General features: G+C 44.1%; 1 protein-coding gene across 5 annotated transcripts in view; it reads left to right on the top strand.

Annotated features, from left to right (window-relative positions):
• The window catches only part of MLLT10 (MLLT10 histone lysine methyltransferase DOT1L cofactor), a 271496-nt gene that overhangs the window by 52417 nt on the left and 194079 nt on the right, over positions 1-25000 (top strand). For all 5 annotated transcript variants that reach the window (XM_075315577.1, XM_075315578.1, XM_075315573.1 and 2 more), the window contains one exon: positions 10123-10177. In XM_075315577.1, coding sequence (XP_075171692.1) covers positions 10123-10177 — 55 coding nt within the window. The remainder of the gene's footprint in view (positions 1-10122; positions 10178-25000) is intronic.

Genomic DNA, 25000 nt, shown 5'->3' with positions numbered 1-25000 from the left:
GGCTGCAGAAAAGAGATCTCTGATCTTGCATCTGTCTTTTCCGGAAAGTCACATTTCCACGTGCCCAATCAAGGGGGTCAGTAATCTGATAGAACCAGAGTCCATGAATCGCCCTCTTTTTATTTCTGGGTTGCACATTTGCTGCTGAATCTTAAACACAAAGTGCGAAAACTTTTTAATTTACCACCCACTGAGCTTCTTTCCTGACTTGGATATATGTGATTATTATTATTATTATAGCGCCATTCATTCCATGGCGCTTTACAAGTGAAAGAGGGTATACGTACAATAATCATTAACAGTACAAAACAGACTGGTATAGGAGGAGAGAGGACCCTGCCCGCGAGGGCTCACAGTCTACAGGGAATGGGTGATGGTACAATAGGTGAGGACAGAGCTGGTTGCGCAGTGGTGTACTGGACTGAGGGTTATTGTAGGTTGTATGTTTGTTGGAAGAGATGGGTCTTGAGGTTCCTCTTGAAGCTTTCCACGGTAGTGGAGAGTCTGATGTGCTGAGGTAGAGCATTCCAGAGTATGGGGGAGGCGCGGGAGAAATCTTGTACGCGATTGTGGGAAGAGGAGATAAGAGAGGAGCAGAGAAGGAGATCTTGTGAGGATCTGAGGTTGTGTGCAGGTAGGTACCGGGAGACTAGGTCACAGATGTAGGGAGGAGACAGGTTGTGCATGGCTTTGTATGTCATGGTTAATGTTTGTGATCACACGTGAATGCCCGAACAGCTGATTCAGGTACTGCTTTAAGACCAGTTTACATTGGCCAGTGGGGGAAACTTCATGTATTTGCTGCAGATCTTGCATCCAGAAATCCAGTGTAAAAGCTGCTTTACATGCTACAATGCGATCTCGTATGCGATGTGACACGCCCAGGTCGTATATACGATTTGCAGAGGTCGTCTCTGAGCCGTCGCACGTGCATATTCTATACGATGCCACATCGATCAATATCTCGTTAGATCTACCGGGCCGCAAACAGGGATAAATGATTAACATTACTCTAGTTGCATACGCCTCATAAAGCACGAAGGACAATTTGTTACGCAGTTGGTACCACCAATCATAGCGGTGGGCGTGAGGCATGGCGTGGAGAGACACGCCCGCATCGCATATGACATACATAAGAACGTTGAGGCTCGTCGTTGGTAGGGTGTCAAACGTTACAATATACCGGTTTCGTTCAACAAGACGAACAATATTTAGAAAATGAACGACGTGTATGCGATCAACATTTTTGCGAACAATCGGGGTCACAACTACGTCACGAGCGATGCCGGATGTGCGTCACTTACGACGTGACCCCCACCGACATCTCGTAAGATATATTGTAGCGTGTAAAGCCCGCTTTAGTGTAGCTGATTTTGCGGCAGAAAATCCCTTCTGATTTTCCGTTCCAGCATTGTGCACGTAATCTCAGCATAAATTGAGCAGCATGTCCCTTTATCCTCCTGGTGTCTGTACGTGTTTCACCCTTTGCAGTGATATGCGGAAATGCAACATGAAAATGTGTCCTCATAATGCTTCAGGGCAGTTTCTGTGGATTTTCAGTGCAGATTTTGGCTCAGTTCACACTTGCCTGTCTGCAGACTTGTGCTAGGACAAAAACATACAAGCGCATACCATACGTTCAACTGTGTCTGATTCTCAATGTATCCATCATCTACATACGTTTTTCTTTTTAGTAAAGTATAGGCAAAATGTTTCAGACGTACTGAAAATACTGCTATATGTCTCCAATCGTCACTAATGTTCCACAAAAAACTGCTATACAGTGTAAACCTGACAAAACAAAAAATGTTTGGGCTAGAACTTGCCCATTTTAGACTGGGTATGCCATACAGATACGTCTGACTACAGTTGTTTTTTGCAGTTCAGGTGTAATGCACTGTATATATGTGAACTTAAGAGGAATCGGTCCGCTCCCCTCCGTGTATATTCCTTCATTAAGAAAAACCCTCCATTCATCATATAATCATTGCTGCTCTTAAATTCCCTTTAAAAAGTTAATTTTATCACCAGGTTTTTGCTATATAATCTGAGAGCAGCATAATGTAGGGACAGAGACCCCAATTCCAGCAATGTGTAACTTGCTTGGCTTGTTGTTGTCATTTTGATACAGCTACAGTCTTCTCTGCTGCAGGTCTCTGAATGCTGAGCTCTGTATAACCCCATCCACACCACAGATAGGCAGCTTTCTGTGTACACTGTATATTGATAGGAAACTTCTAATCAGTGGTGGGTGGGGGGGTTATACAGAGCAGGAGGACTACATGACATGAGACACCTAGTCCTGTAGTGATAATCTCCTGCTGATAAAACATTGATTTTATAGACACAGTAACACACAGACTAGTATGTGACACATTGCTGAAATCGGGGTCTCAGCCCCCACATCATGCTGCTCCCAGATTGCATAGCAACAACTTGCTGACAGATTCTCTTTAATGGCAGCATTTGGGCTGCAAAGAAGCAGGCTTAGTGGAGCCGGGTGTATGCCCAAAAATACATTAGTGACACAGGTTACAAGCCAATGGGGAGCTCCTCCGCTGTTGTATGCAATAAAGGTATTGCATTACTAATGCTCCCGTTGGAAGTGTACAGACGAAGCCAGAAAGCGTACATCTGGCACAGTACAGCGACCCATTGTGTGGTAGATATCAATCATCTGTGCTTGCAAGGGCTGAGCCAGGACTAGTCTGGTTGAATCAATGGTTGACTAGTCCTGGCTAACTTCCCTGGCATTAAAAGATGATTTTTAAAAAGGAATGATTTATTTGACACATGAAAGCGCTGTCCTAACTAAGAATAGGCTTAAAGGGAATCGGCCAGCAGGTTTTTGCTATGTAATCTGAAGACAACCTGTTGTAGGGGTTAACACAGAGAATTCAGGGATGCCTCTCATCAAGGTACATGGTGTTTACTTTCAATGTTTGTTTTAGCACCAGGACCTTATCATTGCTTAGACTACCTTGCCTCATGCCTGATTGTCTGACATGCCCCTCTCTTTGATTAGCAGCTCACTGTCTATAGACATTGTACACAGCCTGGAGTGGGTGGGGGAAGCTCTCTCAGGCATGCTGCGTTGCTAAAGGTAAAAGCTCTGATTGTGTCCGAACGGCGGAAGCCAGTAATCTAAGTGATACATTATTGGATTCAGGATCTATTTGCCTGTATATAAACACCTGCTGACAGATTCCCTTTAATTAAAGTAATGGGGACCTTTTTAGGAGGCATACGGAATTTCAACCCCCAAAAAGAAAAGGTACACAGTCATAGAGAAGATCCGCAACAATCCAAAAATGATCAGGACTAAACCATAAAGTGGTGCTGTGTTGGTGGTAATCGGGCCGTTGCCTTCTCCATGGTGCCCATGTAACTGTCGGTTGTAAAATATTTTTAATATTTAGCTCTCAGCCCTTGGGAGGGGAAACTTCCCTGAGATTGCTCTGTACTGACTGTATTTCACTATATCGTATCTATAAAGATAGCTGTGATGCCCCGAAATGGAATATTATTGTAGCCTAGGGTATAAATGGTGCCAGACAGCTCTTGTGGTGCTCATCTGCCAGGGGATATGAAAGGAACAGACTCGAATGATCTGTACTGTTCAGTCGGAGGTCCTTCAAAAGATAGCCCTCTGGAACAAGAGTCAGCGGGCAGTATAAAGGCGAATTCCTCCCATTGATCACATGATTGGTAAAGGTCTGATCACGGATTGTCAGAATGGGGACCCCCAGTCCCTAGCGCAAACCTCAGCGAGGAGCAGTTTGTCCGGCACTGTGATTTAGAGTCTCCGCCACAAGACAGACGCCGCTGAGTGTCCCATGAAAATAAATGGGTCTTCTCATCGTAGACCTTTTTGGCAGATGAAGTGCACTTGGATGTTTTCTTAAACTACCATGGAAATGAATGGAGGGAGCCCGACACGTGCGGTCTCTGCGGACCCATCAGTCATTTATTTGGCCGGGCATGGATTGATTTTCAATGAGCGGCCAATTATTTCTAACGGCAGCTAATTCATCTTGAGAACAAAAAATTTGGTATGTTAAAATCCAATACGCTCGATCCTTCTCAACCCCGACTTCTGCTGCTTAGGGTGGAGTGGGCGCTCCCCATTGGCACCTGCGCCCTGGCATTGGGTGTAAATGTTAGCAGATTGCTGGAGGATTTGGCTGAGGAATTCGCCACTAAATCCTGAACATGTGAGCATGGCCTTTACAGGGACATACTTTCAGCAATTTAAAGCGCACCAGTCGCCAGGATTTTCCTATATAACCTAAAGCCAGTGCTATACTGGCCCCATCATGCTGATTCTATACATACCTTTAGTTGTCAGCTAGGATGTATAGGTTTTGAAACACAAGCAAGTAAAGTCTGTAAAATGTGCGGCTTTTTGAATGGCAGCAGCTGCCGATCAGCTGATAGCTGGGGTGGGTTTTCATAGTGATTTCTGCCCCCTTGTCCATCCTCGCCTGTCTGTTATTTATGCTAATTTTATTATAGAATCTTTTTACTAAGTGGCTAGAAGGACCTGTGCCGATGTCATACCCATGTGACCAGAAGGGCTAACAGAAAAATGTTGCTTCTTGGTATCAGCTATGTTGGCTGAGGCCCCGCCCCTTCTGGTCACATGGGTATCATCAGCACAGGTCCTTCTAGCCACTTAGTAAAACGATTCTATAATAGAATTGGTATAAAGAATGGGTAGGGTGGACAGGCAGGGGGGGCAGGCATCACTATCAAAACCCACCCCAGCTATCAGCTGATCGGCAGCTGCTGTCATTCAATAAGCTGCTCATTTTACAGACTTTACTTGCTTGTATTTCAAAACCTATACATCCTAGCTGACAACTAAAGGTCTGTATAGAATCAGCATGATAGTGCCAGTATAGCACTGGCTTTAGCTTATATGGGAAAATCCTGGTGGCTGGTGCGCTTTGACGCAGTTTTCTAACACATTTTACATACTAATTCCTCATGGTTTATAAGATATCTCTTTGCTGTGGTTTATTAAGAATAGTTGTTTACTTCTATTAGATCAGTCAGGCCTGGTTATGACGGACACAGGACAAGGCTGCTGTACCTGCGTGTCTGTACTTGGGACTTTTCACTAAAAGGAAGACAACAAGCAGATTTTTTTTTTTTTGTGAAAAAAGAAAAATCATGTATAGAAATTTGTTATATATGAAGAAGCTCATTGGCGTGGAACCATAATATTCTTGTAAAGCAAGTCTGATGACAAATCAAGGAGAGAACCGTGTGTAGCTGGTCACTGGTGTTTGCTCTTAGGTTGAATTTTTAAGGCATCCCCTACGTTTGATTGTAGGAGGTGCCACCACTGGACACCAATTGCCAAAACGTCCTGAATCCTATATCCTGCGGTCAGATCTTAGCGGCATGTCATGGCCGCTCAGTGTCCATGTGGCTGAGGAAGATGACACGCACCTCTGTTGCTCGCCCAGACATGAATTAAGCAGCTTCATCCGTTCCTGACCATGCCGATCCATTTAATTCGGTGCGAGAGATGAGGACCCCCGTCCTAGGGTTCTGTGACGGAGATTGTTATCTGAGGTTAAGAAGCTGTGGATGGGGATATTATTTGTAGGAGAAGGCTTGGTCTTGTAGTCTCAGGCAGGTGAATGTTACTGCTTGTACATTTCATGCTTGTTTGGAAGCTGGGCCATAAGGTAGCATCACGTAATGGATATTTCCTTCCTCCGGCCGGGTGGTGACAGTCGTAGAAACCTATGATGGCACAGAGATGCAGCGCCTAAAAAGCATGATTTCAGCGGCGCCCTCGTTTTGCAATATTCGTGCAAGGACCCTTTATGATACGCTGATGCCACCTTATTGTGTGTGTAGGGAGGTGTTGGGGGTAGATATTTCCTCCTTCCTCATTATTTTGCTTTTTACTCTTTCGCAGTTATCGTATTGCTGTAATAGTGGGTCCCGATTTCTTGTCAGTTCCCATAAATGATCCATTTTATTGTGCATTTTAATGACTTGTAGAATTTAGTTGTGCTTGTCTTCAGGGAGGAACATACAGATCAGAGAGGTGCGATGGTAGAAATACACGGTCAGATACGTCATCCGAGGCAGTGATCGGCGCTTTGTATAGAGCGCTGTTGGTCAGAAAAGATAATCCGGAACTTTGATGCTGATGACTTAAGGTCCAGTTACACATAACGATATTGTTAACGAGATCGTTACTACGTCACAGTTTCCGGATCGTTGTTAAATAGTTGGTGAGATGTCACACAGTCATTTTCCCAACGACTGTAGTAACGATCTCGTTGGTCGTTGGGACTCTGGCACACAGCAGCTCTGTAACGATTCCGACCTCGAATAGGGGCGTAGTGTTTGACGCTGTGAGCCACGTAGGCGTGCATATGCGTCACCTTTTTCCACACCCCTCCGCTCCAATTGGTGGCCAATACTGCGTTCGGATTAGGCGGCCGGCCTAGAAGGCAACTTTGTATCGCTTCATCCTTTGTCCCTCTTTGAGCCTTGCTTTGAGAATAGAACCTGCAACTCCACCCGGATTCATTCATACTTTGTTCCCGGTTGCTTGCTTGCTTTGGAGGTCGAAGCTGCATCTGCACCTGGATTCATCCCTCCTTCGTTCCCGAGTGTTTGCTTTGAGGATCGAAGCTGCGATTCCACCAGGATTACCTGTTCTTCACTGATAGACCTCAGAGCAAGGCTCAAAAAGGAACAAATCATGACGTGATACCCAATCAGAACGCAGTACTGTACTCAGCGCCAACCAATCGGTGCAGAGGGGGCGTGGAAAAGGTGACGCAACTACACGCCTACGTGTCACAATTTTAAGTTCTCATCTAGGTCGTTAACGAGATCGTTGGTAGGTGTGAAACGTACAGATCCATCCTGCCCAGCAGGACTCCGAGCCAAAAATGGCCCAGGACATTCAGCAACGACCAATGATCTCACAACAAGGGAACAAGGGGCGGATCGTTGGTACAAGTCATACATAACGGGATCACTGGTGGTCGTGGTTTCGTCACAGAAACTGTGACGTAGCAACGATGTCGTTAGCAATCTCTTTATGTGTGAAGTGGCCTGAAGTCCTTTGCTTATCAACATCAGATTAATGGGGGCTAGAATCGATTTGCAGGACCCATCTGCCATGTGATTGGCAGCTGTTTGAGTGACCTAAAAACACCTGCTAACCTGATGGCATCCCCTGCTCTTCTCAGGTAATCTTAAGAGCCGCTGATGCAATCAGGTAAGGAACAGTTCTCAGGACGTGCGTCCAGCCACTGGCTGAAAGAGCAGGACCTGCAAATGGATCTGCACCAGCTCTAGTGGAGGTCCAACCCCCCCCCCACACACACACACTCCCCCGCTCAGCTCCCACCAGATCCCTCAGTAGCCAGATGCACACAATGTATATCAAAAAAAAGAAACTGCAGAGCTCCATCACTATCTGGTGGCCATTGTCCGGTGCTGCCAGCTCCTATTAAAGTGAATGATTTGACCTGCAGTACCTGAGAATGGCCACCGCACTGTGCTGTTCTGGCTATGTACACTGTGTACCTCTGGGATTTGCTAACCGCTATTTAGTGGGGGTCCTGGGTGTCAGACCCCCACCAATCTAATATTGATGACCTGTCTTATGGATAGGTTAGAAGTATCGAAGTCCTGGATAACTCCTTTAAAAGGAAACTGTCACCACTTTTTCGGCCTATAAGCTATGGCCACCACCACCGGACTCTCATATACAGCATTCTAACATGCTGTATATACGAGCCCAGGCCGGGGATATAACATAAACACTTTGATACTTACCTAATGGTCGTGCAATGGACCATATGGGCGTCTCCATTCTCCGGTGCCGGCGCCGCCTCTTTCGGCCATTTTCGTCCTCCTTCACTAGCTGCGGTGCATGACGGGTCCGGCATCATCCACTCGCCCGCATTCAAGTCCTGAGCAGGGCAGATCAAAGCATTGTAGTGCGCCTGCGCAGGACCCGCGAGTGTGTATGACGTAGACGTGTTATGCACACAGGCTTCAGAAGAAGGATGAAGATGATCGAAAGAGGAGGCACCGGCACCGGACAACGGAGACGCCCATATGGCCCACCGCGCGACCATTAGGTAAGTATTATAAAGTGTTTTTTTTATGTTATACCCCCGGCCTGGGCTCTTATATACAGCATGTTAGTATGCTGTATATAAGAGCCAGGTGGTGGCTGCAGCTTATAGGCCAAAAAAGTGTTGACAGGTTCCCTTTAATATCACAGAAATAGAAAATGAAAAATAGATCAGAAAATGTCACATTTCCAATATGCGTTTCATCAAAGGTACTGTTTTGTAGTTTGGTGCATTTAAGGGGGCTTTTAGACATCCGGCTTTTCGCAAGTTTGCCGGTTCCGGCGCACGACAGTACAGTGTATACAGTACAGTGGCAGCGCTGTAACTTCCGGGTCACATGCTCCGGTCACATGACAGCATGTGACCGGAGCTTGTCGCGCTGCCACTGTACTGTGTACACTGTACTGGTGTGCGCCGGAACCGGCAAACCTGCAAAAAGCCGGATGTGTGAGAGCGCCCTAAGAGGCCATTCCTGATTTTCCGTAGCCAAATCTGTGACATGTGGACATAAGTTTTCTCAAAGTGCTAGGGCTCCATTCCCACTTTCATGGTTATGCACAGATTTACAGATTTCACAACACATTCCACCAACAGTCTGCCTCCGCACATGTGGACAAGTTTCTGTATCTTCATTCACAGTCTTCGTGGTTTTTTTTGTTTGCTCCACTGTTAATAATGTGTGTGAATAAGAAGCCAGAGAAGCCGGCGGATAAGCCACCGGCAGATGATCCCTATTGAATGGGGCGATCCGTGTGAGGATCCAGCACACTGCACATCCACATCAGAAATCCTAGCTTCAGATCTGGATTTCTGCTGCGGATCCAAGGGTCAGTACGTGCCCCCTACATTTTGCATCAAACCATGTAGGGGCTTTAAATGACTGCCAGCCGACTTGTGTTGTCATTTGGTGCTCGTTTTCCTCCTGCCCTTTTTTAAGTGACCACTTAATGGGATCTGTCAGCAGATTTTAACACTGTACATATTATTAAAGTGAATCTATCAGGTCCAATATTCACCCAGAACCACGAGCAGTTCTGGGTGCATATTGCTAATCCCTGCCTAACCGTCCCTGTATATACTAGCATAGATAGTTTTTCTAAAGATCTCTATTTCTAAAGATCCTTTTATAATATGCTAATGAGCGCAGGGACTAGTTGCAAGGGTATTAGTATCCCCCCCCCCGACTAGTCCATCCTCTTGCATGCTATTCAATGCCCATTGCCCAGCGTCGTCTGCGGTGATGCGTGTACCAGTGTCCGTTGTCACCGCTTCAGACACTGGGTTCAGGGTCTGTGCGCATGATCAGAAGTCCCGGCACCTCCGGTCATGCTCACTATGAAGCTGGGCGTACGCATCCCGGCTTCAGAGAGGTCTAGTGTGGATGACCGGAAGTGCTGTGGATGTCTGATCATGCGCACTCTCCCTAAACCCCAGCATCTGAAGAGGTGACCACAGACACAGGTACGCGCGTCACCGCCGATGACTCTGGGCAATGAGCATTGAATAGCATGTAAGCATGCCCCTTTGGGAGTGCTAACATGCTAAGAGGATGGATTGAGTGCAGGAACAAATGACTAGTCCCCTCGCTCATTAGCATATCATAAAGGATTTTTAGAAATACTCTTTCTAAAGATTTCTTTATCTATGCTACTAGATACAGGGATGGTTAGGCAGGGAATAGTAATATGTACACAGAACTGCTCGTGGTGCTGTGCACATTGCACATGACGGGTTCCCTTTAAATTGATCTCTCAGACTTGATGAGGCCGGTGTATTTAATTTGAGAATCTTTGAATGGATCTCTAACCCTTTCTGAAAGCTTTTCCGCCTGGTATAAACCCACTTGTTTTATGAGTTCAGCTCCAGTATTATACAGTTGACGTGGATTTTCAAAGTGACTACACCAGCCTCACTAGGTTACACCATGTTGCAGCTATATATGCAAATGTATGAAGGTCAGATGGTTACACGTCTAATTATTGTTTTCTTTCCTCAGAGATGTGACTTGTGTCCTCACAAGGATGGAGCGTTAAAGCGTACGGACAATGGAGGTAAGACCACCAAAAGTTTTATGGGGGACCAGATTTGCCATTTTTACATTATGTGCATTTGTATTGCCAACAGTGCCTCCATCTTGTTCCCTATAATCTGGTCTGCCACTTGTAGTGTAAAGTTGGTCTGTGAGTTAGAAGGGTACCCCCATATTAGTGGTGGCATTTCTCTTAGATATGCCACCTGTCAATCATTGCTAGGGGTCTAGACCTCCGAGACCCCCACACATCTTGCCAATGTAGGGCTTGCAGCCCTTCATCCCCTTCATGGTTCTTCTTGTGGCCATCTACACCACAGTACATTAAAAAAATATGTGAAAGGTATGCCACTCTTACCAACACTTTTGGATTGGTGGGGGTCGCAGTACATTTTAAGTGACTACCTATCCTAAAAATTAATCCCCCCCCCCCCCCACACACTCATCAACATCGAAAAGGTGATAATCCCACTTCCATTTGTTTCCATGAATGGCGCTACCTTATCAGTGGAGATATGATTGTGCGGACCTCCACTGATGCCTAAAGTAAAGGGGCTTCCACTCTTTCCCCCTGACACAGCGCGGGTGCTGTGAGGGGTATTCATCACAGATGCATCTCAGTATATTATAATTATATTTTGCCATTCTTTGGTTGGGCAGTGTAGGAAACGGCAATTATATCCCAAGAGATTAGAGATCATGCTATACTCCTATACACTCACTATTAATTGTCGCAGAATCTGGTGAGCTACGGCAATAATCGCTATTAGGTAATCGCCATATTAGCAGTTCTCTAATATGTATAGTTGGAAAGGAAACCCGGAAAGCACAATTTCTACTGTTCGTGCAGTCTTTTCTTCTCTAAATGAATCCTTGAGTTGTGCTGAGGGATGGACGTGGACGCCACTCCCTATTGATCCATAAATGACCAGTGGATACAATGTTGACAGTAATAGTGATGAATTTCAAAGAAGCCGGGTTACTTTTTTCTTCCAACTACATCTAGCGTCACATTTAAAGGATCTTGTGTAGTGATGAGCAAGCATTACCCTGCTTGGTGCTTGTAACCCCCAGGCGAACGCTCGGATGGGCTCGACTCATGTGCCACGTATAATGGACGTCCCAGAAAAATGTTCGCGTTCCCCATTGCCTTCCATTATACTCAAATCGAGCCCATCCGAGGGTCCAACTGCTCATTACGATTACCGAGCTACCTGAGCATGGTGGTGCTCGATCATCACTAATCGTGTGTCTTGAACCCTCTTCAATACATGCCAAGAAGTAGAAAAACCTGATTTGAAGGTTGCCTTTCTAATAGACTACAGTCTTTATAATGAGCTGATTTACATAGGAACCAATCAGAGTATATATTAGGGCTTCACCGCTGTGTGATCTGTGATTTAACAGAGGTTTTGTTGTGATTGCAGGGCTTTTATACATTTTCATATAATTAATATAATATATATCACATTTTATATTATATATATATATATATATATATATATATATATATATATATATATATATAATCAAATCATCCAACTCACAAAAAAAATGATGTATGTATAATATATATCACATTTTTTGTATGATATATATATATATATATATATATATATATATCATACAAAAAATGTGATATATATTATACATACATCATTTTTTTTGTGAGTTGGATGATTTGATTATATATATATATATATATATATATATATATATATATATATATATATATATATATATATATATATATATATATATATATATATATATATATATATATATATGTATGTGTATATATATATATATATGTGTATATATATATATATATATATGTATGTATATGTGTGTGTGTGTGTATATGTGTATGTATATATATATATATATATATATATATATATATATATATATATATATATATATATATATATATATATAATCAAATCATCCAGCTCCCAAAAAAAAAAAATATGATGTGTATATACATATGTTTGAGGTTCCATTTTATCAGTATTCTACCAGCACTTTATGTGCTAGGAGTTTTTTTTTTTTTCTTAATATGCATTGGGCCTGCCATTCTCCAATGATTGCGTGGTCTGAATTGAAAGCCTGTCTGTATTAGGCCTGAATGCAGTTTAGACAGGTGGAGCATGAGCTGAAAAACAAATGCTGCTCCAACTACTGCAATTGACCTAGAAGGCTTAAAAGCCATCCCACCTCAACAAGGTGTACCCCAATTCAGGACGGTTCAATCCTCTAGTAATAAACCTTTACCTTGTGTCAACTGACCTCCATGTAAATGGGGCGGAGCAGGACCGGGGCCCGACTGTTCAGACTCCTGTCCATGGGAAGCTATATAAATGAAAAGCCTAGCTCAGGAAAGGGGAACTATATCCCTTGTTGTACAAAGTACAAGAAACTATAGCAAAACCAAAGAAATGAGCCGGAGCTTGAGTTAGTATACCTCCAACGTGTAGGAGCTGTTCACAATGTGGCCAGCGTACTGCAGCTTAGCTCCTATTGAAATAAATAGAGGCTGATTTGTAGTACCTGGGAATGGCCGCTACACAGTGCATGCAGCCATGCTGTTCAGACTTCATCCTCTATTTACAACTGGCCTCTGCAGAGCTGAAATAGTTGATTATTGATGACCGGTGCCAGTCCCCCACAGGTTGGATATTGGGGATCTATCCAAAGGATAAGTCATCCATCTAGTAAGCCTGGAAAACCCCTTTAAAAGGCAATCTGTGAGAAGGTTTTTTGCTATGAAATCTGAGAGCAGAATGATTTAGAGACAGAGACCCTGAAACCAAGGATTTGTCACTTGCTCAGCAGTTTGCTGTAGTTTCAATACAATCAGTATTTTATCAGCAGGAGATTATCACTGGAGGACTAGGTGCTAGGCAATTAAGCTAATCTGTGTAACTCCGCCCCCCACCACTGACAGTTTGCAGACCATGCACAGTATACACAGGAAGCTGCCAATCAGTGGTGGGGGCTGGAGTTATACAGTCAGAGCATTGCTACAGTAAATATCACATCACTGGAATCGGGGGTCTCTGCCCCTGCATTATGGTGCTCTCAGATTGTATAGCAAAAATTTGGTTGCTGACTTAGTTTAAGGGCTTTATGCCATTATTTTAAAGGGAATTAGGAATAAGTGTACCACAATGCATCCACAAGTTGTGAACACAGACTTAAAGCACTACTCCAACTTTTTTTTTTTATTATTGCACCGTTGGAGTTGTGCTTTAAATCTACGTCCCTTAACCCCTGTCTTATACTCAATCTCCAGTGGCTCCATCTTGTATCACCGCTGCTAAAGTTGATCTTCTGTGATTTGGAACCTACCGGCAGTTCCATTATTTCATGGCGCGGCCGGAGATCACAACTCAATACAAGTCTATGAGAGCCTCGTTCGGGCTCTCGTAGACATGCATTGGGAGCTTGTGACGTAACTTCTCTCCAGTCAGAAGTTAAGGGCACAAGATGGCGCCGCCGGACTGGGGCGACACCGAAAAGCATGAAAATGACTAAGGGTGAGTATAATACCGGGGTAGGGACCTTTTAGATTTAAAGCGCCACTCCAGTGCTGAAAAATACCAAATCCAGACTTGGTGCCTTAATCTGCATGCTGGCGTCTTGTGGTCAGGGACTGATTTTCACAGTGCATTGTCCATCCCGATTGTAATCCTTAAAGAAGGCTTTAATAATAATGAGTCGCAAAATAGAATATTTTCTCAATGTTTTCGGTTTACGCGTTTCACTGTTACTTACACAAGGACTATCATAACTTCTTGTTGCTTCCTTCGTCTTCTGGGAAATAAGATAATGCAGATCCATCCACTCCACAATCACTGTGTGTGGGATCCTGGAGAATACAAAGGTTAAATGTGAGAACACTATTCCCCATTAGTGCCAAATAGTTTGGTGACAACGCCCTAAACGCGCTCTCCAGACGCGCAGGAACCTCCACGTGTGGGGAACGGATGGCTCGCTCCGGTGCTAATCCCCGTGTAGCCTGATGGACCCCAGCGCATCACGTTGTTCCAGGCCTTCCTGGCAGAGGACAAGCCGGGGTGAAAAGGGAGCGAAGAAATGCCAGATGCTGTTTATAAAAATCCCATTTTTATAGTATTCATTATGTATCAACGTTTTGTCTTCATTAGCCTCCGGAATAATGCTTGCCAGATGGAATGGATTTATCTCTGTTCCAACTTGTACCTTCAAGCCTTGGAAGTTGTTTCTGTGTTTTTGGCAAGAAGCCAGATGTGGGGATTGTAGTTTGGAAAGAACATGTTCCCTTTTACACAACTGGACGGTTGCCGTTGTGTCGGTCACTTAAAGGGAGTGTCATCAGCAAACATACCTGCTGGTTTAAAGTAAATATTTAACAATTATTTTTTATTATTGTTATTATTATTATTATTATTATTATTATTATTATTATTATTATTATTTTATTATTATTGCGCCATCAATTCCATGGCGCTTTTACATGTGAAAGGAGTGTACATAATAGGGACAAGTACAATAATCATAAACCATACAAGACACAAACAGGTACAGGAGGCTAGAGGTCCCTGCCCGCGAGGGCTCAGTCTACAGGGGATGGGTGAGGATACAGTAGGTGAGGGTAGAGCTGATAGTGTGGCGCTGTATCAGACTGAGGGTTATGGCAGGTTGTAGGCTTGTCTGAAGAGGTGGGTCTTCAGGTTCCTTTTGAAGCTTGCCAAGGTAGGCGGGAGTCTGATGTGTTGTGGCAGAGCATTCCAGAGTATGGGTGATGCACAGGAGAAATCTTGGATGCTATGGTGGGAAGAGCAGATGTAGAGAAGGAGATCTTGTGAGGATCTAAGGTTACGTGCAGGTAAGTACCGGGTGACTAGGTCACAGATGTAGGGAGGAGACAGGTTGTGGATGGCTTTGTATGTCACTGATAGGATTTTAAACTGGAGTTGTTGGGCAATGGGAAGCCAGTGAAGGGATTGGCAGAGAGGAGAGGTCTGGGAGTAGCGGGGGATCAAGTGGATTAGCCGAGCAGCATAGTTTAGAATAATTGTAGAGGTGCGAGACTATTAGAAGGGAGGCCACAGAGCAGGAGGTTGCAATAATCCAGGCGGGAGATAAGGGCATGTACTAGGGTTTTTGCAGCTCCTTGGGAAAGGAATGTACGAATCCAGGAAATATTTTTGAGTTGGAGGCGGCAGGAGGTGAAAAGGGCTTGGATGTGTGGCTTGAAAGAGAGATCAGAGTCTAGGATTACTCCCAGGCAGCGAGCATGTGGCACTGGGGAAAGTGAGCAGCCATTGACATTGATGGATATGTCAGGTGGGGGGGTTGAGTGAGGAGGAGGAAAGACAATGAGTTCTGTTTTGTCCATGTTCAGTTTTAGGAATCGAGCAGAGAAAAAGGATGAAATAGCAGACAGAGATTGTCGGATTCTGGTTAGTAGGGAGGTGATGTCAGGTCCAGAGAGGTAGATCTGCGTATCATCAGCATAGAGAGGATACTGAAAGCCATGGGACTCTATGAGCCGTAGGTGTAAATGGAGAACAGCAGGGGTCCAAGAACTGAACCTTGGGGGACCCCGACAGAGGGGGGGCGAGATGAGGAAGTGGTGTGAGAGTAGGAGACGTTGAAAGTTCGGTTGGATAAGTATGAGGAGATCCAAGATAGCGCCAAGTCTGTGATCCCCAGAGATGAGAGAATCTGTAGTAGGAGGGAGTGGTCTGTGGCGAAGGCAGAGGACAGGTCCAGGAGGAGGAGGATAGAGTAGTGTCGCTTGGCTTTGGCGGTTAGTAGGTCGTTGGTGACTTTGGTCAGGGCAGTTTCAGTGGAATGATGGGGTCGGAAGCCAGATTGTAACCGGTCAAAGAGAGAGCAGGAAGAGAGGTACGAGGACAGTTCAAGATGGACATGCTGTTCCAGTAGTTTTGAGGCATAGGGGAGAAGTGATATGGGGCGATAGTTTGACACAGAGGAAGGGTCAAGGGAGGGCTTTTTGAGGATGGGTGTAATTGAGGCATGTTTAAAGCATGAAGGGAATACACCAGTTGTTAGTGATAGGTTGAAGAGATGAGTTAGGGTCGGGAGGACGACTGGGGTGAGATTGGGGATGAGGTGGGATGGGAGTGGATCAAGCAGGCAGGTTGTGAGATGTGATCTTGATAGTAGAGTGGAAAGATGCTCTTCTGTCATGGTGGAGAAGCTGGATTTAGAGGAAGAAGGCTGAGTAGTTGTGAGGAGTGGCTGTGGTGATTGTGGGCCAAAGCTTGCTCTGATGATGTCAATCTTTTGCTTGAAAGAGACAAAGTCTTCAGCTGAGATGAGGGGAGAGGGAGTTGGTGCTGGTGGACGGAGGAGAGAGTTGAAAGTGTTGAATAGCTGTTTAGGGTTGTGGTATAGAGAGGATATGAGGGATGAGAAGTAAGTTTGTTTTGCAGCTGTGAGTGCAGACTTGAAAGTGGTGAGAGCTTGTTTGTATGTAACGAAGTGCTCAGTGGAGTGAGACCTCTTCCATCTGCGCTCAGCAATTCTGGAAGCCCGTCTCAATTCTTTAGTCTGACTTGTGTGCCAGGGTTGCCTGTTGATTGTGTGGGTTTTGGTGTGTGTGAGGGGGGCAGCTGATTCGAGAGCTGCAGAGATGGTGGTGTTTGTATAAAGTGGCAGCAGCATCTGCATTGTTTGAAGAAGCAATGTCTGCAAGAGGAGAGAAAAGAGACCGAGAAAGTGTGTGTAAGTCAAGGTGATTGAGATTTCTGTGGGGGTGTGAAAGTTTGTGGAGGGTGGGTTGCGTACTTGGAGAAGAGAGGGAGGAGAATGTGAGTAGGGTGTGGTCAGGGGGAGAGGCGAATTAGAGAGGTTAGATAGGGAACAGAGGCGAGTGAAGATGAGGTCCAGTGTGTGGCCATCTTTGTGAGTAGCTGCAGAGGACCATTGGGTGAGGCCGAAGGAGGAAGTGAGTGTTAGAAGTTTGGAGACATATGAGTGGGAAGTGTCAATGGGGATGTTAGTCACCCATGATGATGGTGGGGATGTCGGTGGAAAGGAAGTGTAGTAGCCAGTTCATGAAACGGTCAAAAAAGGCAGTGGCTGGCCCTGGAGGGCGGTAAATGACAGCCAGCTGAAGGTTGGAGGGGGCTTAGATGCGTACAGAGTGCACCTCAAAAGAGGGAAGAGTAACAGAGGGTGGTAGTGGAATTAGTGTAAAGGAGCATTGGTCGGACAGGAGCAAACCAACTCCTCCACCATGCTTGTTACTGGGGCGGGGGGGGTGGGAGAGTTGGAGACCGCCATAAGAAAGTGCAGCAGGAGAGGCAGTGTCAGAGGGGGTGAGCCAGGTTTCTGTGATGGCGAGGAGGAAGGAAAGTTTATTAGTGATGAAAAGATCATGAATGTAGGGAAGTTTATTGCACACAGAGCGAGCGTTCCATAGAGCTCCTGTTATTGGGACTGGGGGAGCGGGGGCTGGGTGGATGGGTATGAGGTTAGAAGGGTTGCAGAAATTAGCGTCGTGTGGACGGCAGTTAGATGTGACAATGGGGATGTGGTGAGGTGGGCCGGGATTTGGGGAGATATCCCCAGCAGAGAGAGTGTTAGTAGGTGGGACCTGGAGAGGCCGTGAGGTGGCCGTGCGTGTCTGGAGACACTGGGTGAAAAGTGCAGGAACAGATCTGAGGAGAGGGTGAGATGGGTGGGGAGGATGGAGGGAGAGATGAATAGCTCATTATTGGGTGTAGGGATCAGAGGGGAAAATTAGAAATAATTTTTAGTATTGTTTGTTTTTTTTTGTTTTTTTAATTTTCAATGTCACATTATTTATAACAAAATTCTGACATCTTCACTCTAATTATAACCTGACACTTCTTGTTCTGAACAGATGATTTTTCTAGTAGTCTCATTATCCTCAGACAGGATTACAATGTCACTTGGCAACACTATTTACATTAAATAACACAGGATTCACCATTCATAGTAGGTGGTCACAGCGCACCTTCTCCCCCTACTTGCACAATGATCTCTACTTATACCAAGCCCAAAACACTCTCTCATAGATGTCAATAAATATCTCATTTGGTCCATGTAACTTCTGGAAAGCAGATCTCTGTTTTACAGAAGCTTAAATTAGTATTCTTACTACTTAAAGTTCTCCTCAGTCCTGGGGATAACTAATGACTTGCTGACTGCTAGTGTTCTGTCCGCTGGAACCCCAGCCATCCCAGGTTTGCAGTTCTGAATCCTGAATAGGGCCCTCTGCAGAGCTCCATCTGAATGGATCCAAGATATTAATGCCCAACCTCCACTCCATTCATTCTTTAGGACTGGTCAAAGCAACTGTACTTTTTTTTTTTTTTTTTTTTTTTTTTTTTTTGATAAGCCCTAACCCATCTTTCAGAGAAAAAAATAAAACCCTGTCTTCTGATCAGAGAAACAATGTAGGTAGGGGATTATTCCTTTAAGGTGGCCACCCCTATAATCAGTTACAGAAAATAGAATTAAAAATGTTAAAAGGAAAAACACACACCTTTTTAAAAAAAAAAAAAAAAAAAAAAAGGGGTGCACATGATCAAGACCTGCTGTGTCCTGGATGCAGCGGGTCCTAACCTGCGGGGCCACAAGTCTCCTCCTCAGTTGCCTGTGCCCACGATCAGGGTTCGGGGTGCTGCGGTCTCTCGCTTGTGTTCTCTATGTAGAGAACACCTGCAACTCTGTAGCAAAGAATTGCCATGCTTGTGGCTCGGAAAGCCGCACCGCAGGCCACTTTACGCTATGGGCCCCGCATGCACAGTGGTCAGGAGATTTCTATAAATCCCATCCTCTGTGCTTGTATTGTACATCGCAGCGTTTTGGATGCAGCTGAAATATGCTGCGTCCAAAACGCTGTGAACCCCGATCGTGGGTGTGCACCCTTTATGATATATTTATGTAGCTATGTATCTTTTCTAAATATTTACACTTTAATTAGCATTGGGGTTAGTAGCAGATGATACTTGCCCACTGCTGTGTGAAGGGTTCCTCCCAATTGCTGGGCCAGCTCTGCCTCTTTAACACCGGATGTATATACACAGGAGGGGGCTGGCTTTCCTATGTAAATGAGCCAGTCCGCCAGCCCCCTCAATATACAGCTCTGGTTTTGTACCAAGCCAGAAATGGCGCTGCCTGGATCCGGGCGATGAGTCTGATATTATTTCCATGTTCTCACTGTAACGCAGACGTGTAATTGGGAAAGTTACACTGTCATACATTGTCTTCATGCTGCTGCTGCGGAGCTGTGTATTTTTTTTTTTCTTCTAAGGCAGGATTCCTACAACACAGAACTTGTTAGTGAAATGTGACCCATCTGGCTGCTGATCAGGAATGCCATGTAACTGCATTCACCAGGAGTTACCACGTGCGTCCGCCTGGTATGAGGCCAAGGAGCAGCGCCGCAGCCTTTCTCCATGTCATAGGTTTTCAATCAGTGCTCTGAGGTCTGCACCGAGTCCTTGCCAACCACTGAGTCAGCAGATTTTCCTCTTATTCTTTGAAATATTGCTCCCAATCTAAAGTTTATTGAATTGAGCTGATGTGCGCCCCTATTATCAGGAATTCAGTCCCGTAGATCTGGGGGATCTCAGACGCTGAACTAGTTTTGATAATTGATGTATTCAAAACTGAAGCCTGCACAATACTAGGGACAAAATAGTGTTCTATAATCACTGTATTATCAGACAACGTGATCTGATAAATAGACAATCTGCAAATTCTTTTATTTATATTGACCTACCCATGAAAAATCACTCCAAAATGCCGGCCACTAGGTGTCTCCCTTCTGTATAATTTCCTGTTGTCACATGTCGCCCATCTGTAGCGGCAAAGACACAAAGGTAGATAACGGGAAGTGGGGCTGAGAGCGTTATCGCTACTGCAAGTGAGTGGCGGGGCTTTGTTTTTCTACTTGTGTTTTCCTATTTGTCAGGCTGCATACAAAGGCGGCGTGCTTTTTAGTTCAGGACACGTAAGTTTTGATTTTGTTTTGGCATAAGATATGCATGCTTAAAGTAGGAGGTTCAAGCAACAATAGTGCTGGTAGAATGCCAGTAAGATGGAACACCCACTGAAATAGATTGCAAAGAACAGGAAAATCCGGACATTTTCTAGACATATTAGATGGGTATGTATGCCTGTTACTGTTTTTAACTTGTTGGAGGGGATAATGACCGTAAGACCATGCTGTTTTACAGGATTTGTATGAAAGGACTGCTATCCATGCAGCTGTGTTTCTGACCAAATGACAGACCAATATATGTGAAACATTATTAGGCCCTGTGCGCACTTGCCGGTTTTTGCCGTGGATTTCCTGCGGTTTTGCTGCATGTTATGTTCATAACATCTCTGCAGTGAATCATAAGCAAATCCTATGGGAAATAAAAATGCTGTGCGCTCTATGCGGATTTTGACAGCTGCATGTTTGGCTGCGGGATTCCCGCAGCAAAAACAATTGCATGTCACTTCTTTTCCGCACGTCGCTGCGGCGTTTCACTCCATTGACTGCAATATAATCGGGAAATCCTGCAGGGAATAACGCAGGCAGCAAATTCTGTGTGGTTCATTGCGTTTTCTTGCGTTATTCCCTGCGGTATTTCGCGGTTTCGGGACATAATGTTCATCACTGCCTGCGTTTTGCAGGGAAGTGATGTCATTATGACAGGAAAAGGAAGCCGTTCAGAGAGTAAACACACACACATCACAGACACACACAGATCTCAGACAGAATACACACATATCGCTCTCACACAGACATATAGAATACACATAGAAATCAACGGACATATAAACATAAAAGAACGTGGGCTCCGCCGTATTTTTACCGTCCAGCTGAGGTAAACACACAGCAGCAGCCCGGTATTCTCAGGCTGGGGAGGGCGAGGGCCAGGGTTAATACCCCCTCCTCCCGCAGCCGAGAATATCAGCCCGCAGCTGCCCCGAGACTGCCGCGTCCAGGCTTTAATCATGTCAGCATCTATGAGACAGCTTTCATGATTAACCTATAAGTAAAGTGAATAAGTACGCACCGAAAAATCCTTTATTTTAAATATAACACAAAAAAGCCCCCTCTTTCACCATTTTATTAACCCCTCCCCCAAACACACAGCTCCAACGTAATCCACCGAGGTCCCACGTCACTTGCTTCCAGCCACGACTGACACTGTACAGAATGCAGCCTCGCAACGAGACAGACTGCAGAGGTAACCACAGGTCATTTCCCACGGCCGGTAATGTGAACACACTACTGCTCAGGAGAACTGCATTGTGTCGATTATTGATTGATCTCTCTATCTATCGCTCGGTGGCCGGGCGCTCAGCTGAACGCTCTCACATGCCGGCTGCCGAGCGATCAGCTGAGCGCTCTCATAAGCTGGCTGCCGGACGCTCAGCTCAACGTTCGGCCACCGAGAGACAAAATAAAGTTTCGGTGATTTTTTTTTTAAAAAAAAATATAAATAAATAAATGAGCATGCGCAGTGAAAAAATCTGTTAACAGATTCCACTGTTTTCCAAAAGGGCGGATTGCGCCAGAAGGTAATTAACGCAAGTGTGAAAGTACCCTAAGACACCAGACCATCAAAAAGCACTCCTGTGATTTTCGACCTCAACTTGCTGAATTTTCCACAAGTCCGCTGCGCTGCTCAGCGTTCAGGGATATGCCCCATGGGAATATATTGGTGCTATATTAATAAAATGTGGCAATAAAAACTGCGGGCCAGTGCAGCCACCTCCAATAATCGTGATATTGAGCCATTTTTCTGAATATCTTGTATATTACAATGAAACATGGCTTATATGAGTTAAGTGGTCGTTGCGTTATTAGATCACAGGAATTATTTATTACTAGACTGGAGCCAAAATCCATTTAAAGAGACTGCGGATAAAATAAAAAATCGCCAGTAAATGTAATTCTGAATACTTGCTCACATTTCGTGCAAGGAGTTTCTACAGATTGTGACCTTTCACACCACCTTAGTTATATGGATTTTAATTTAGTAATACAATTATATATGTATATGTGTATATGTGTATATGTGTATATGTGTATATGTGTATATGTGTATATGTGTATATGTGTATATGTGTATATGTGTATATGTATATATGTATATATGTATATATGTATATGTATGTATATGTATATGTATATGTATGTATATATGTATATATGTATATGTATATATGTATATGTATATATATATGTATATGTATATATATGTATATGTATATATATATGTGTATATATATGTGTATATATGTATATGTGTGTATGTGTGTGTATATGTGTGTGTGTATATATGTGTGTGTGTATATATGTGTGTATATATATATGTGTGTGTATATATATATGTGTGTATATATATGTGTGTGTATATATATATGTGTGTATATATATATGTGTGTATATATATATATGTGTGTATATATATATATATATATATATATATATATATATATATATATATATATATATATATATATATATATATATAATATACATATATATATTACAAAGTGTTAATTTACAAAAAATACTTTTTTTTTTTTTTCTTCCTCTTTGAAGGGGATTCCTATGAATCCTTTTCATACCAAAAGTTCTGAAATGCTGTTAAGGATTTCTTAAGGGGAAAGTGGCTGCAACTGTGTAGGTGTTCGGGCTGCATGAATCTGCCAGGTTGCACCCTTATAAACAGGAATATTTTTTTACATATTAGAAGATCCAGCCAGGGGACCATAGCCAGAGATGAGATCAGTTATGTGCTGCATTTGGCTGTCTCTTCCCAGCACTGCTGGAAGTGATTGACAGGTCTCTTGCTATAGGAAAGACCTGTCAATCTCCTGGAGCTGTGCGGGGAGAAGCTAGGTGAGGGCGGCTTTGGACTAGCCCATGAATCGCATGACAGGTTCTCTGGAAGTAATATATGCTTCTATTATTAAAGAGGTTGTCCACTATTACATTGATGGCCTATCCCTAAGATAGGTGATCAATGTCTGATTAGCCGGAGTCAGACACCCTGCATACCTGCCGACCGACCAGCTGTCTTCGGTCCCGGCGGTGGCAGCAGGCGGCTAGAAATGATCAGTTCTGGCGCTGCGCCGTCTTCTGATAGCGGCCGTGACTGTGTACTGCACATCTGCCTCCCATTCTAATCAGTATGAGGTGGATGTGCAGTACCCAGCCTTGGCCGCTATCAGAAGACTGAGCAGCGCCAGCACTGAGCATTTCTGGCTGCTAGCTGCCACTGCCGGGACCGATGACAGCTGATCGGCGGGGTGCGGGGTGTTGGATCCCGGCTGATTAGACATTGATGACCTATTCTAAGCCTAGGCCATCAATGTAAAATTAGTGGAGAACCCCTTTAAAGAACAAAACCCTTTCTATTGATTTTTGGTTCTGTATCTCGTTTTTGATGCTGCCGCCAATCTATTTTGATAAGGGGTAGACAATGGACAGAATCTGCCTTCTTCCTCATCTGGCAGCTGACAGTACTTACCTTCTTTTGTGTATTTTTTCCCGTACTCTGCAGAGAGACTTTTTTCCACTGTATGCAAAATGAAAAATCAGGCCGGTTGGATGTGCAAATTATTGACATGATTGGCACCATGTGCCTCTTGGCATCATAAAGGAGTGCAGATGTCTTCCTTTTGCATTCACTATTCCTATCTGTAAAATGCACTAGCTATATGTGGTCCATATTCTGTCTGTGTGTGGTCCATCGGACATGGAGTGAAAACACGCCAGTGTGAACAAGACAATACTCCTTCCTTGAAAGGCGGGACATAAAGCCGTTTGTCAGCTCTGCAGTGAGGCGAAGATCACTGCAGACTGAGCATGTGCGACCACCAGCACTTGGCGCATTAGGTGGTCGTACACTTTGTACAACAAGTAATACTATCATTAATGCAGTGAATATGATATTTAATGGTGGGACGCCCCTAAGATCGTTTTATTTTGGAGGGCAAATTGTGTGGTTTGTTTTTTTTTTTTTTTGTTTTTTTTTATATATATAATTTTTTTATATATATTTTTTTTTTTTTATCTTTACCTCTCGTCATTCTGCATCTTTACATTCCCTGTTCTTGGCAGTATTAAAACTAAACACGAGTTTTACGTTTGTAAGTATCTCGTGTATTTCCTGCCTCCGCTGAGCGAGGGAATAACACCAGACAATCCCATATGTGTTTTACCAGAACACTGAAAAGTATATTGACTTATTGCGTTCGCCACTGAAGCCCATGTTTACCTTCAGGGACTAGAAATTGGACGCTCGTCAAGTCTTGCAGAATTATTTTGGCTATTAAAGTAGTCAGAAATCTGCTGCTGTTTCTGGCATGGCCACAATAGCCTATTCTGGAGGCACAGCGCACACATTACCACTTAAAGCTGGTTTTCTTCATAATCCAACATATTTTAGCTCATTTTAAAGCCGCTCTATGCGTTAAACCTTCATTCTTCTGCCCTCTGTATAAAGCCGGCTCCTGCTCACAGTTAGTATTAATTACACTGGAAACGACGGTGGAGAAATGGCGCCTGGTGGCAGCACGTTTAGACATAGCCACGAGCTATGTATATTCCATTGAAGTAGTGGGGGTCTAAATCGCCTGTGGATTTAGAGCAAGTTATTCTTTTTGGCCCCACGAATGGAAATATATTATGGCAAATTGGCTGTAAATGCCCTCATCTTCCCACATGTGCCAATATAACATTATTATGTCTGCGCTAGACAATCGCAGGAGACAGGTAGCCAATGCACGCCGAACACACACGTTATAGCACATTCATGCATCCAGGAGCACTAAATGACTTTTTTTT

This window comes from Anomaloglossus baeobatrachus, chromosome 6 (genome assembly GCF_048569485.1).
Source record: "Anomaloglossus baeobatrachus isolate aAnoBae1 chromosome 6, aAnoBae1.hap1, whole genome shotgun sequence".
Classification (NCBI taxonomy): Eukaryota; Metazoa; Chordata; class Amphibia; order Anura; family Aromobatidae; genus Anomaloglossus; species Anomaloglossus baeobatrachus.
Note: the sequence above shows the minus strand (reverse complement) of the source record. Positions and strands in the feature narration are given on the sequence as shown.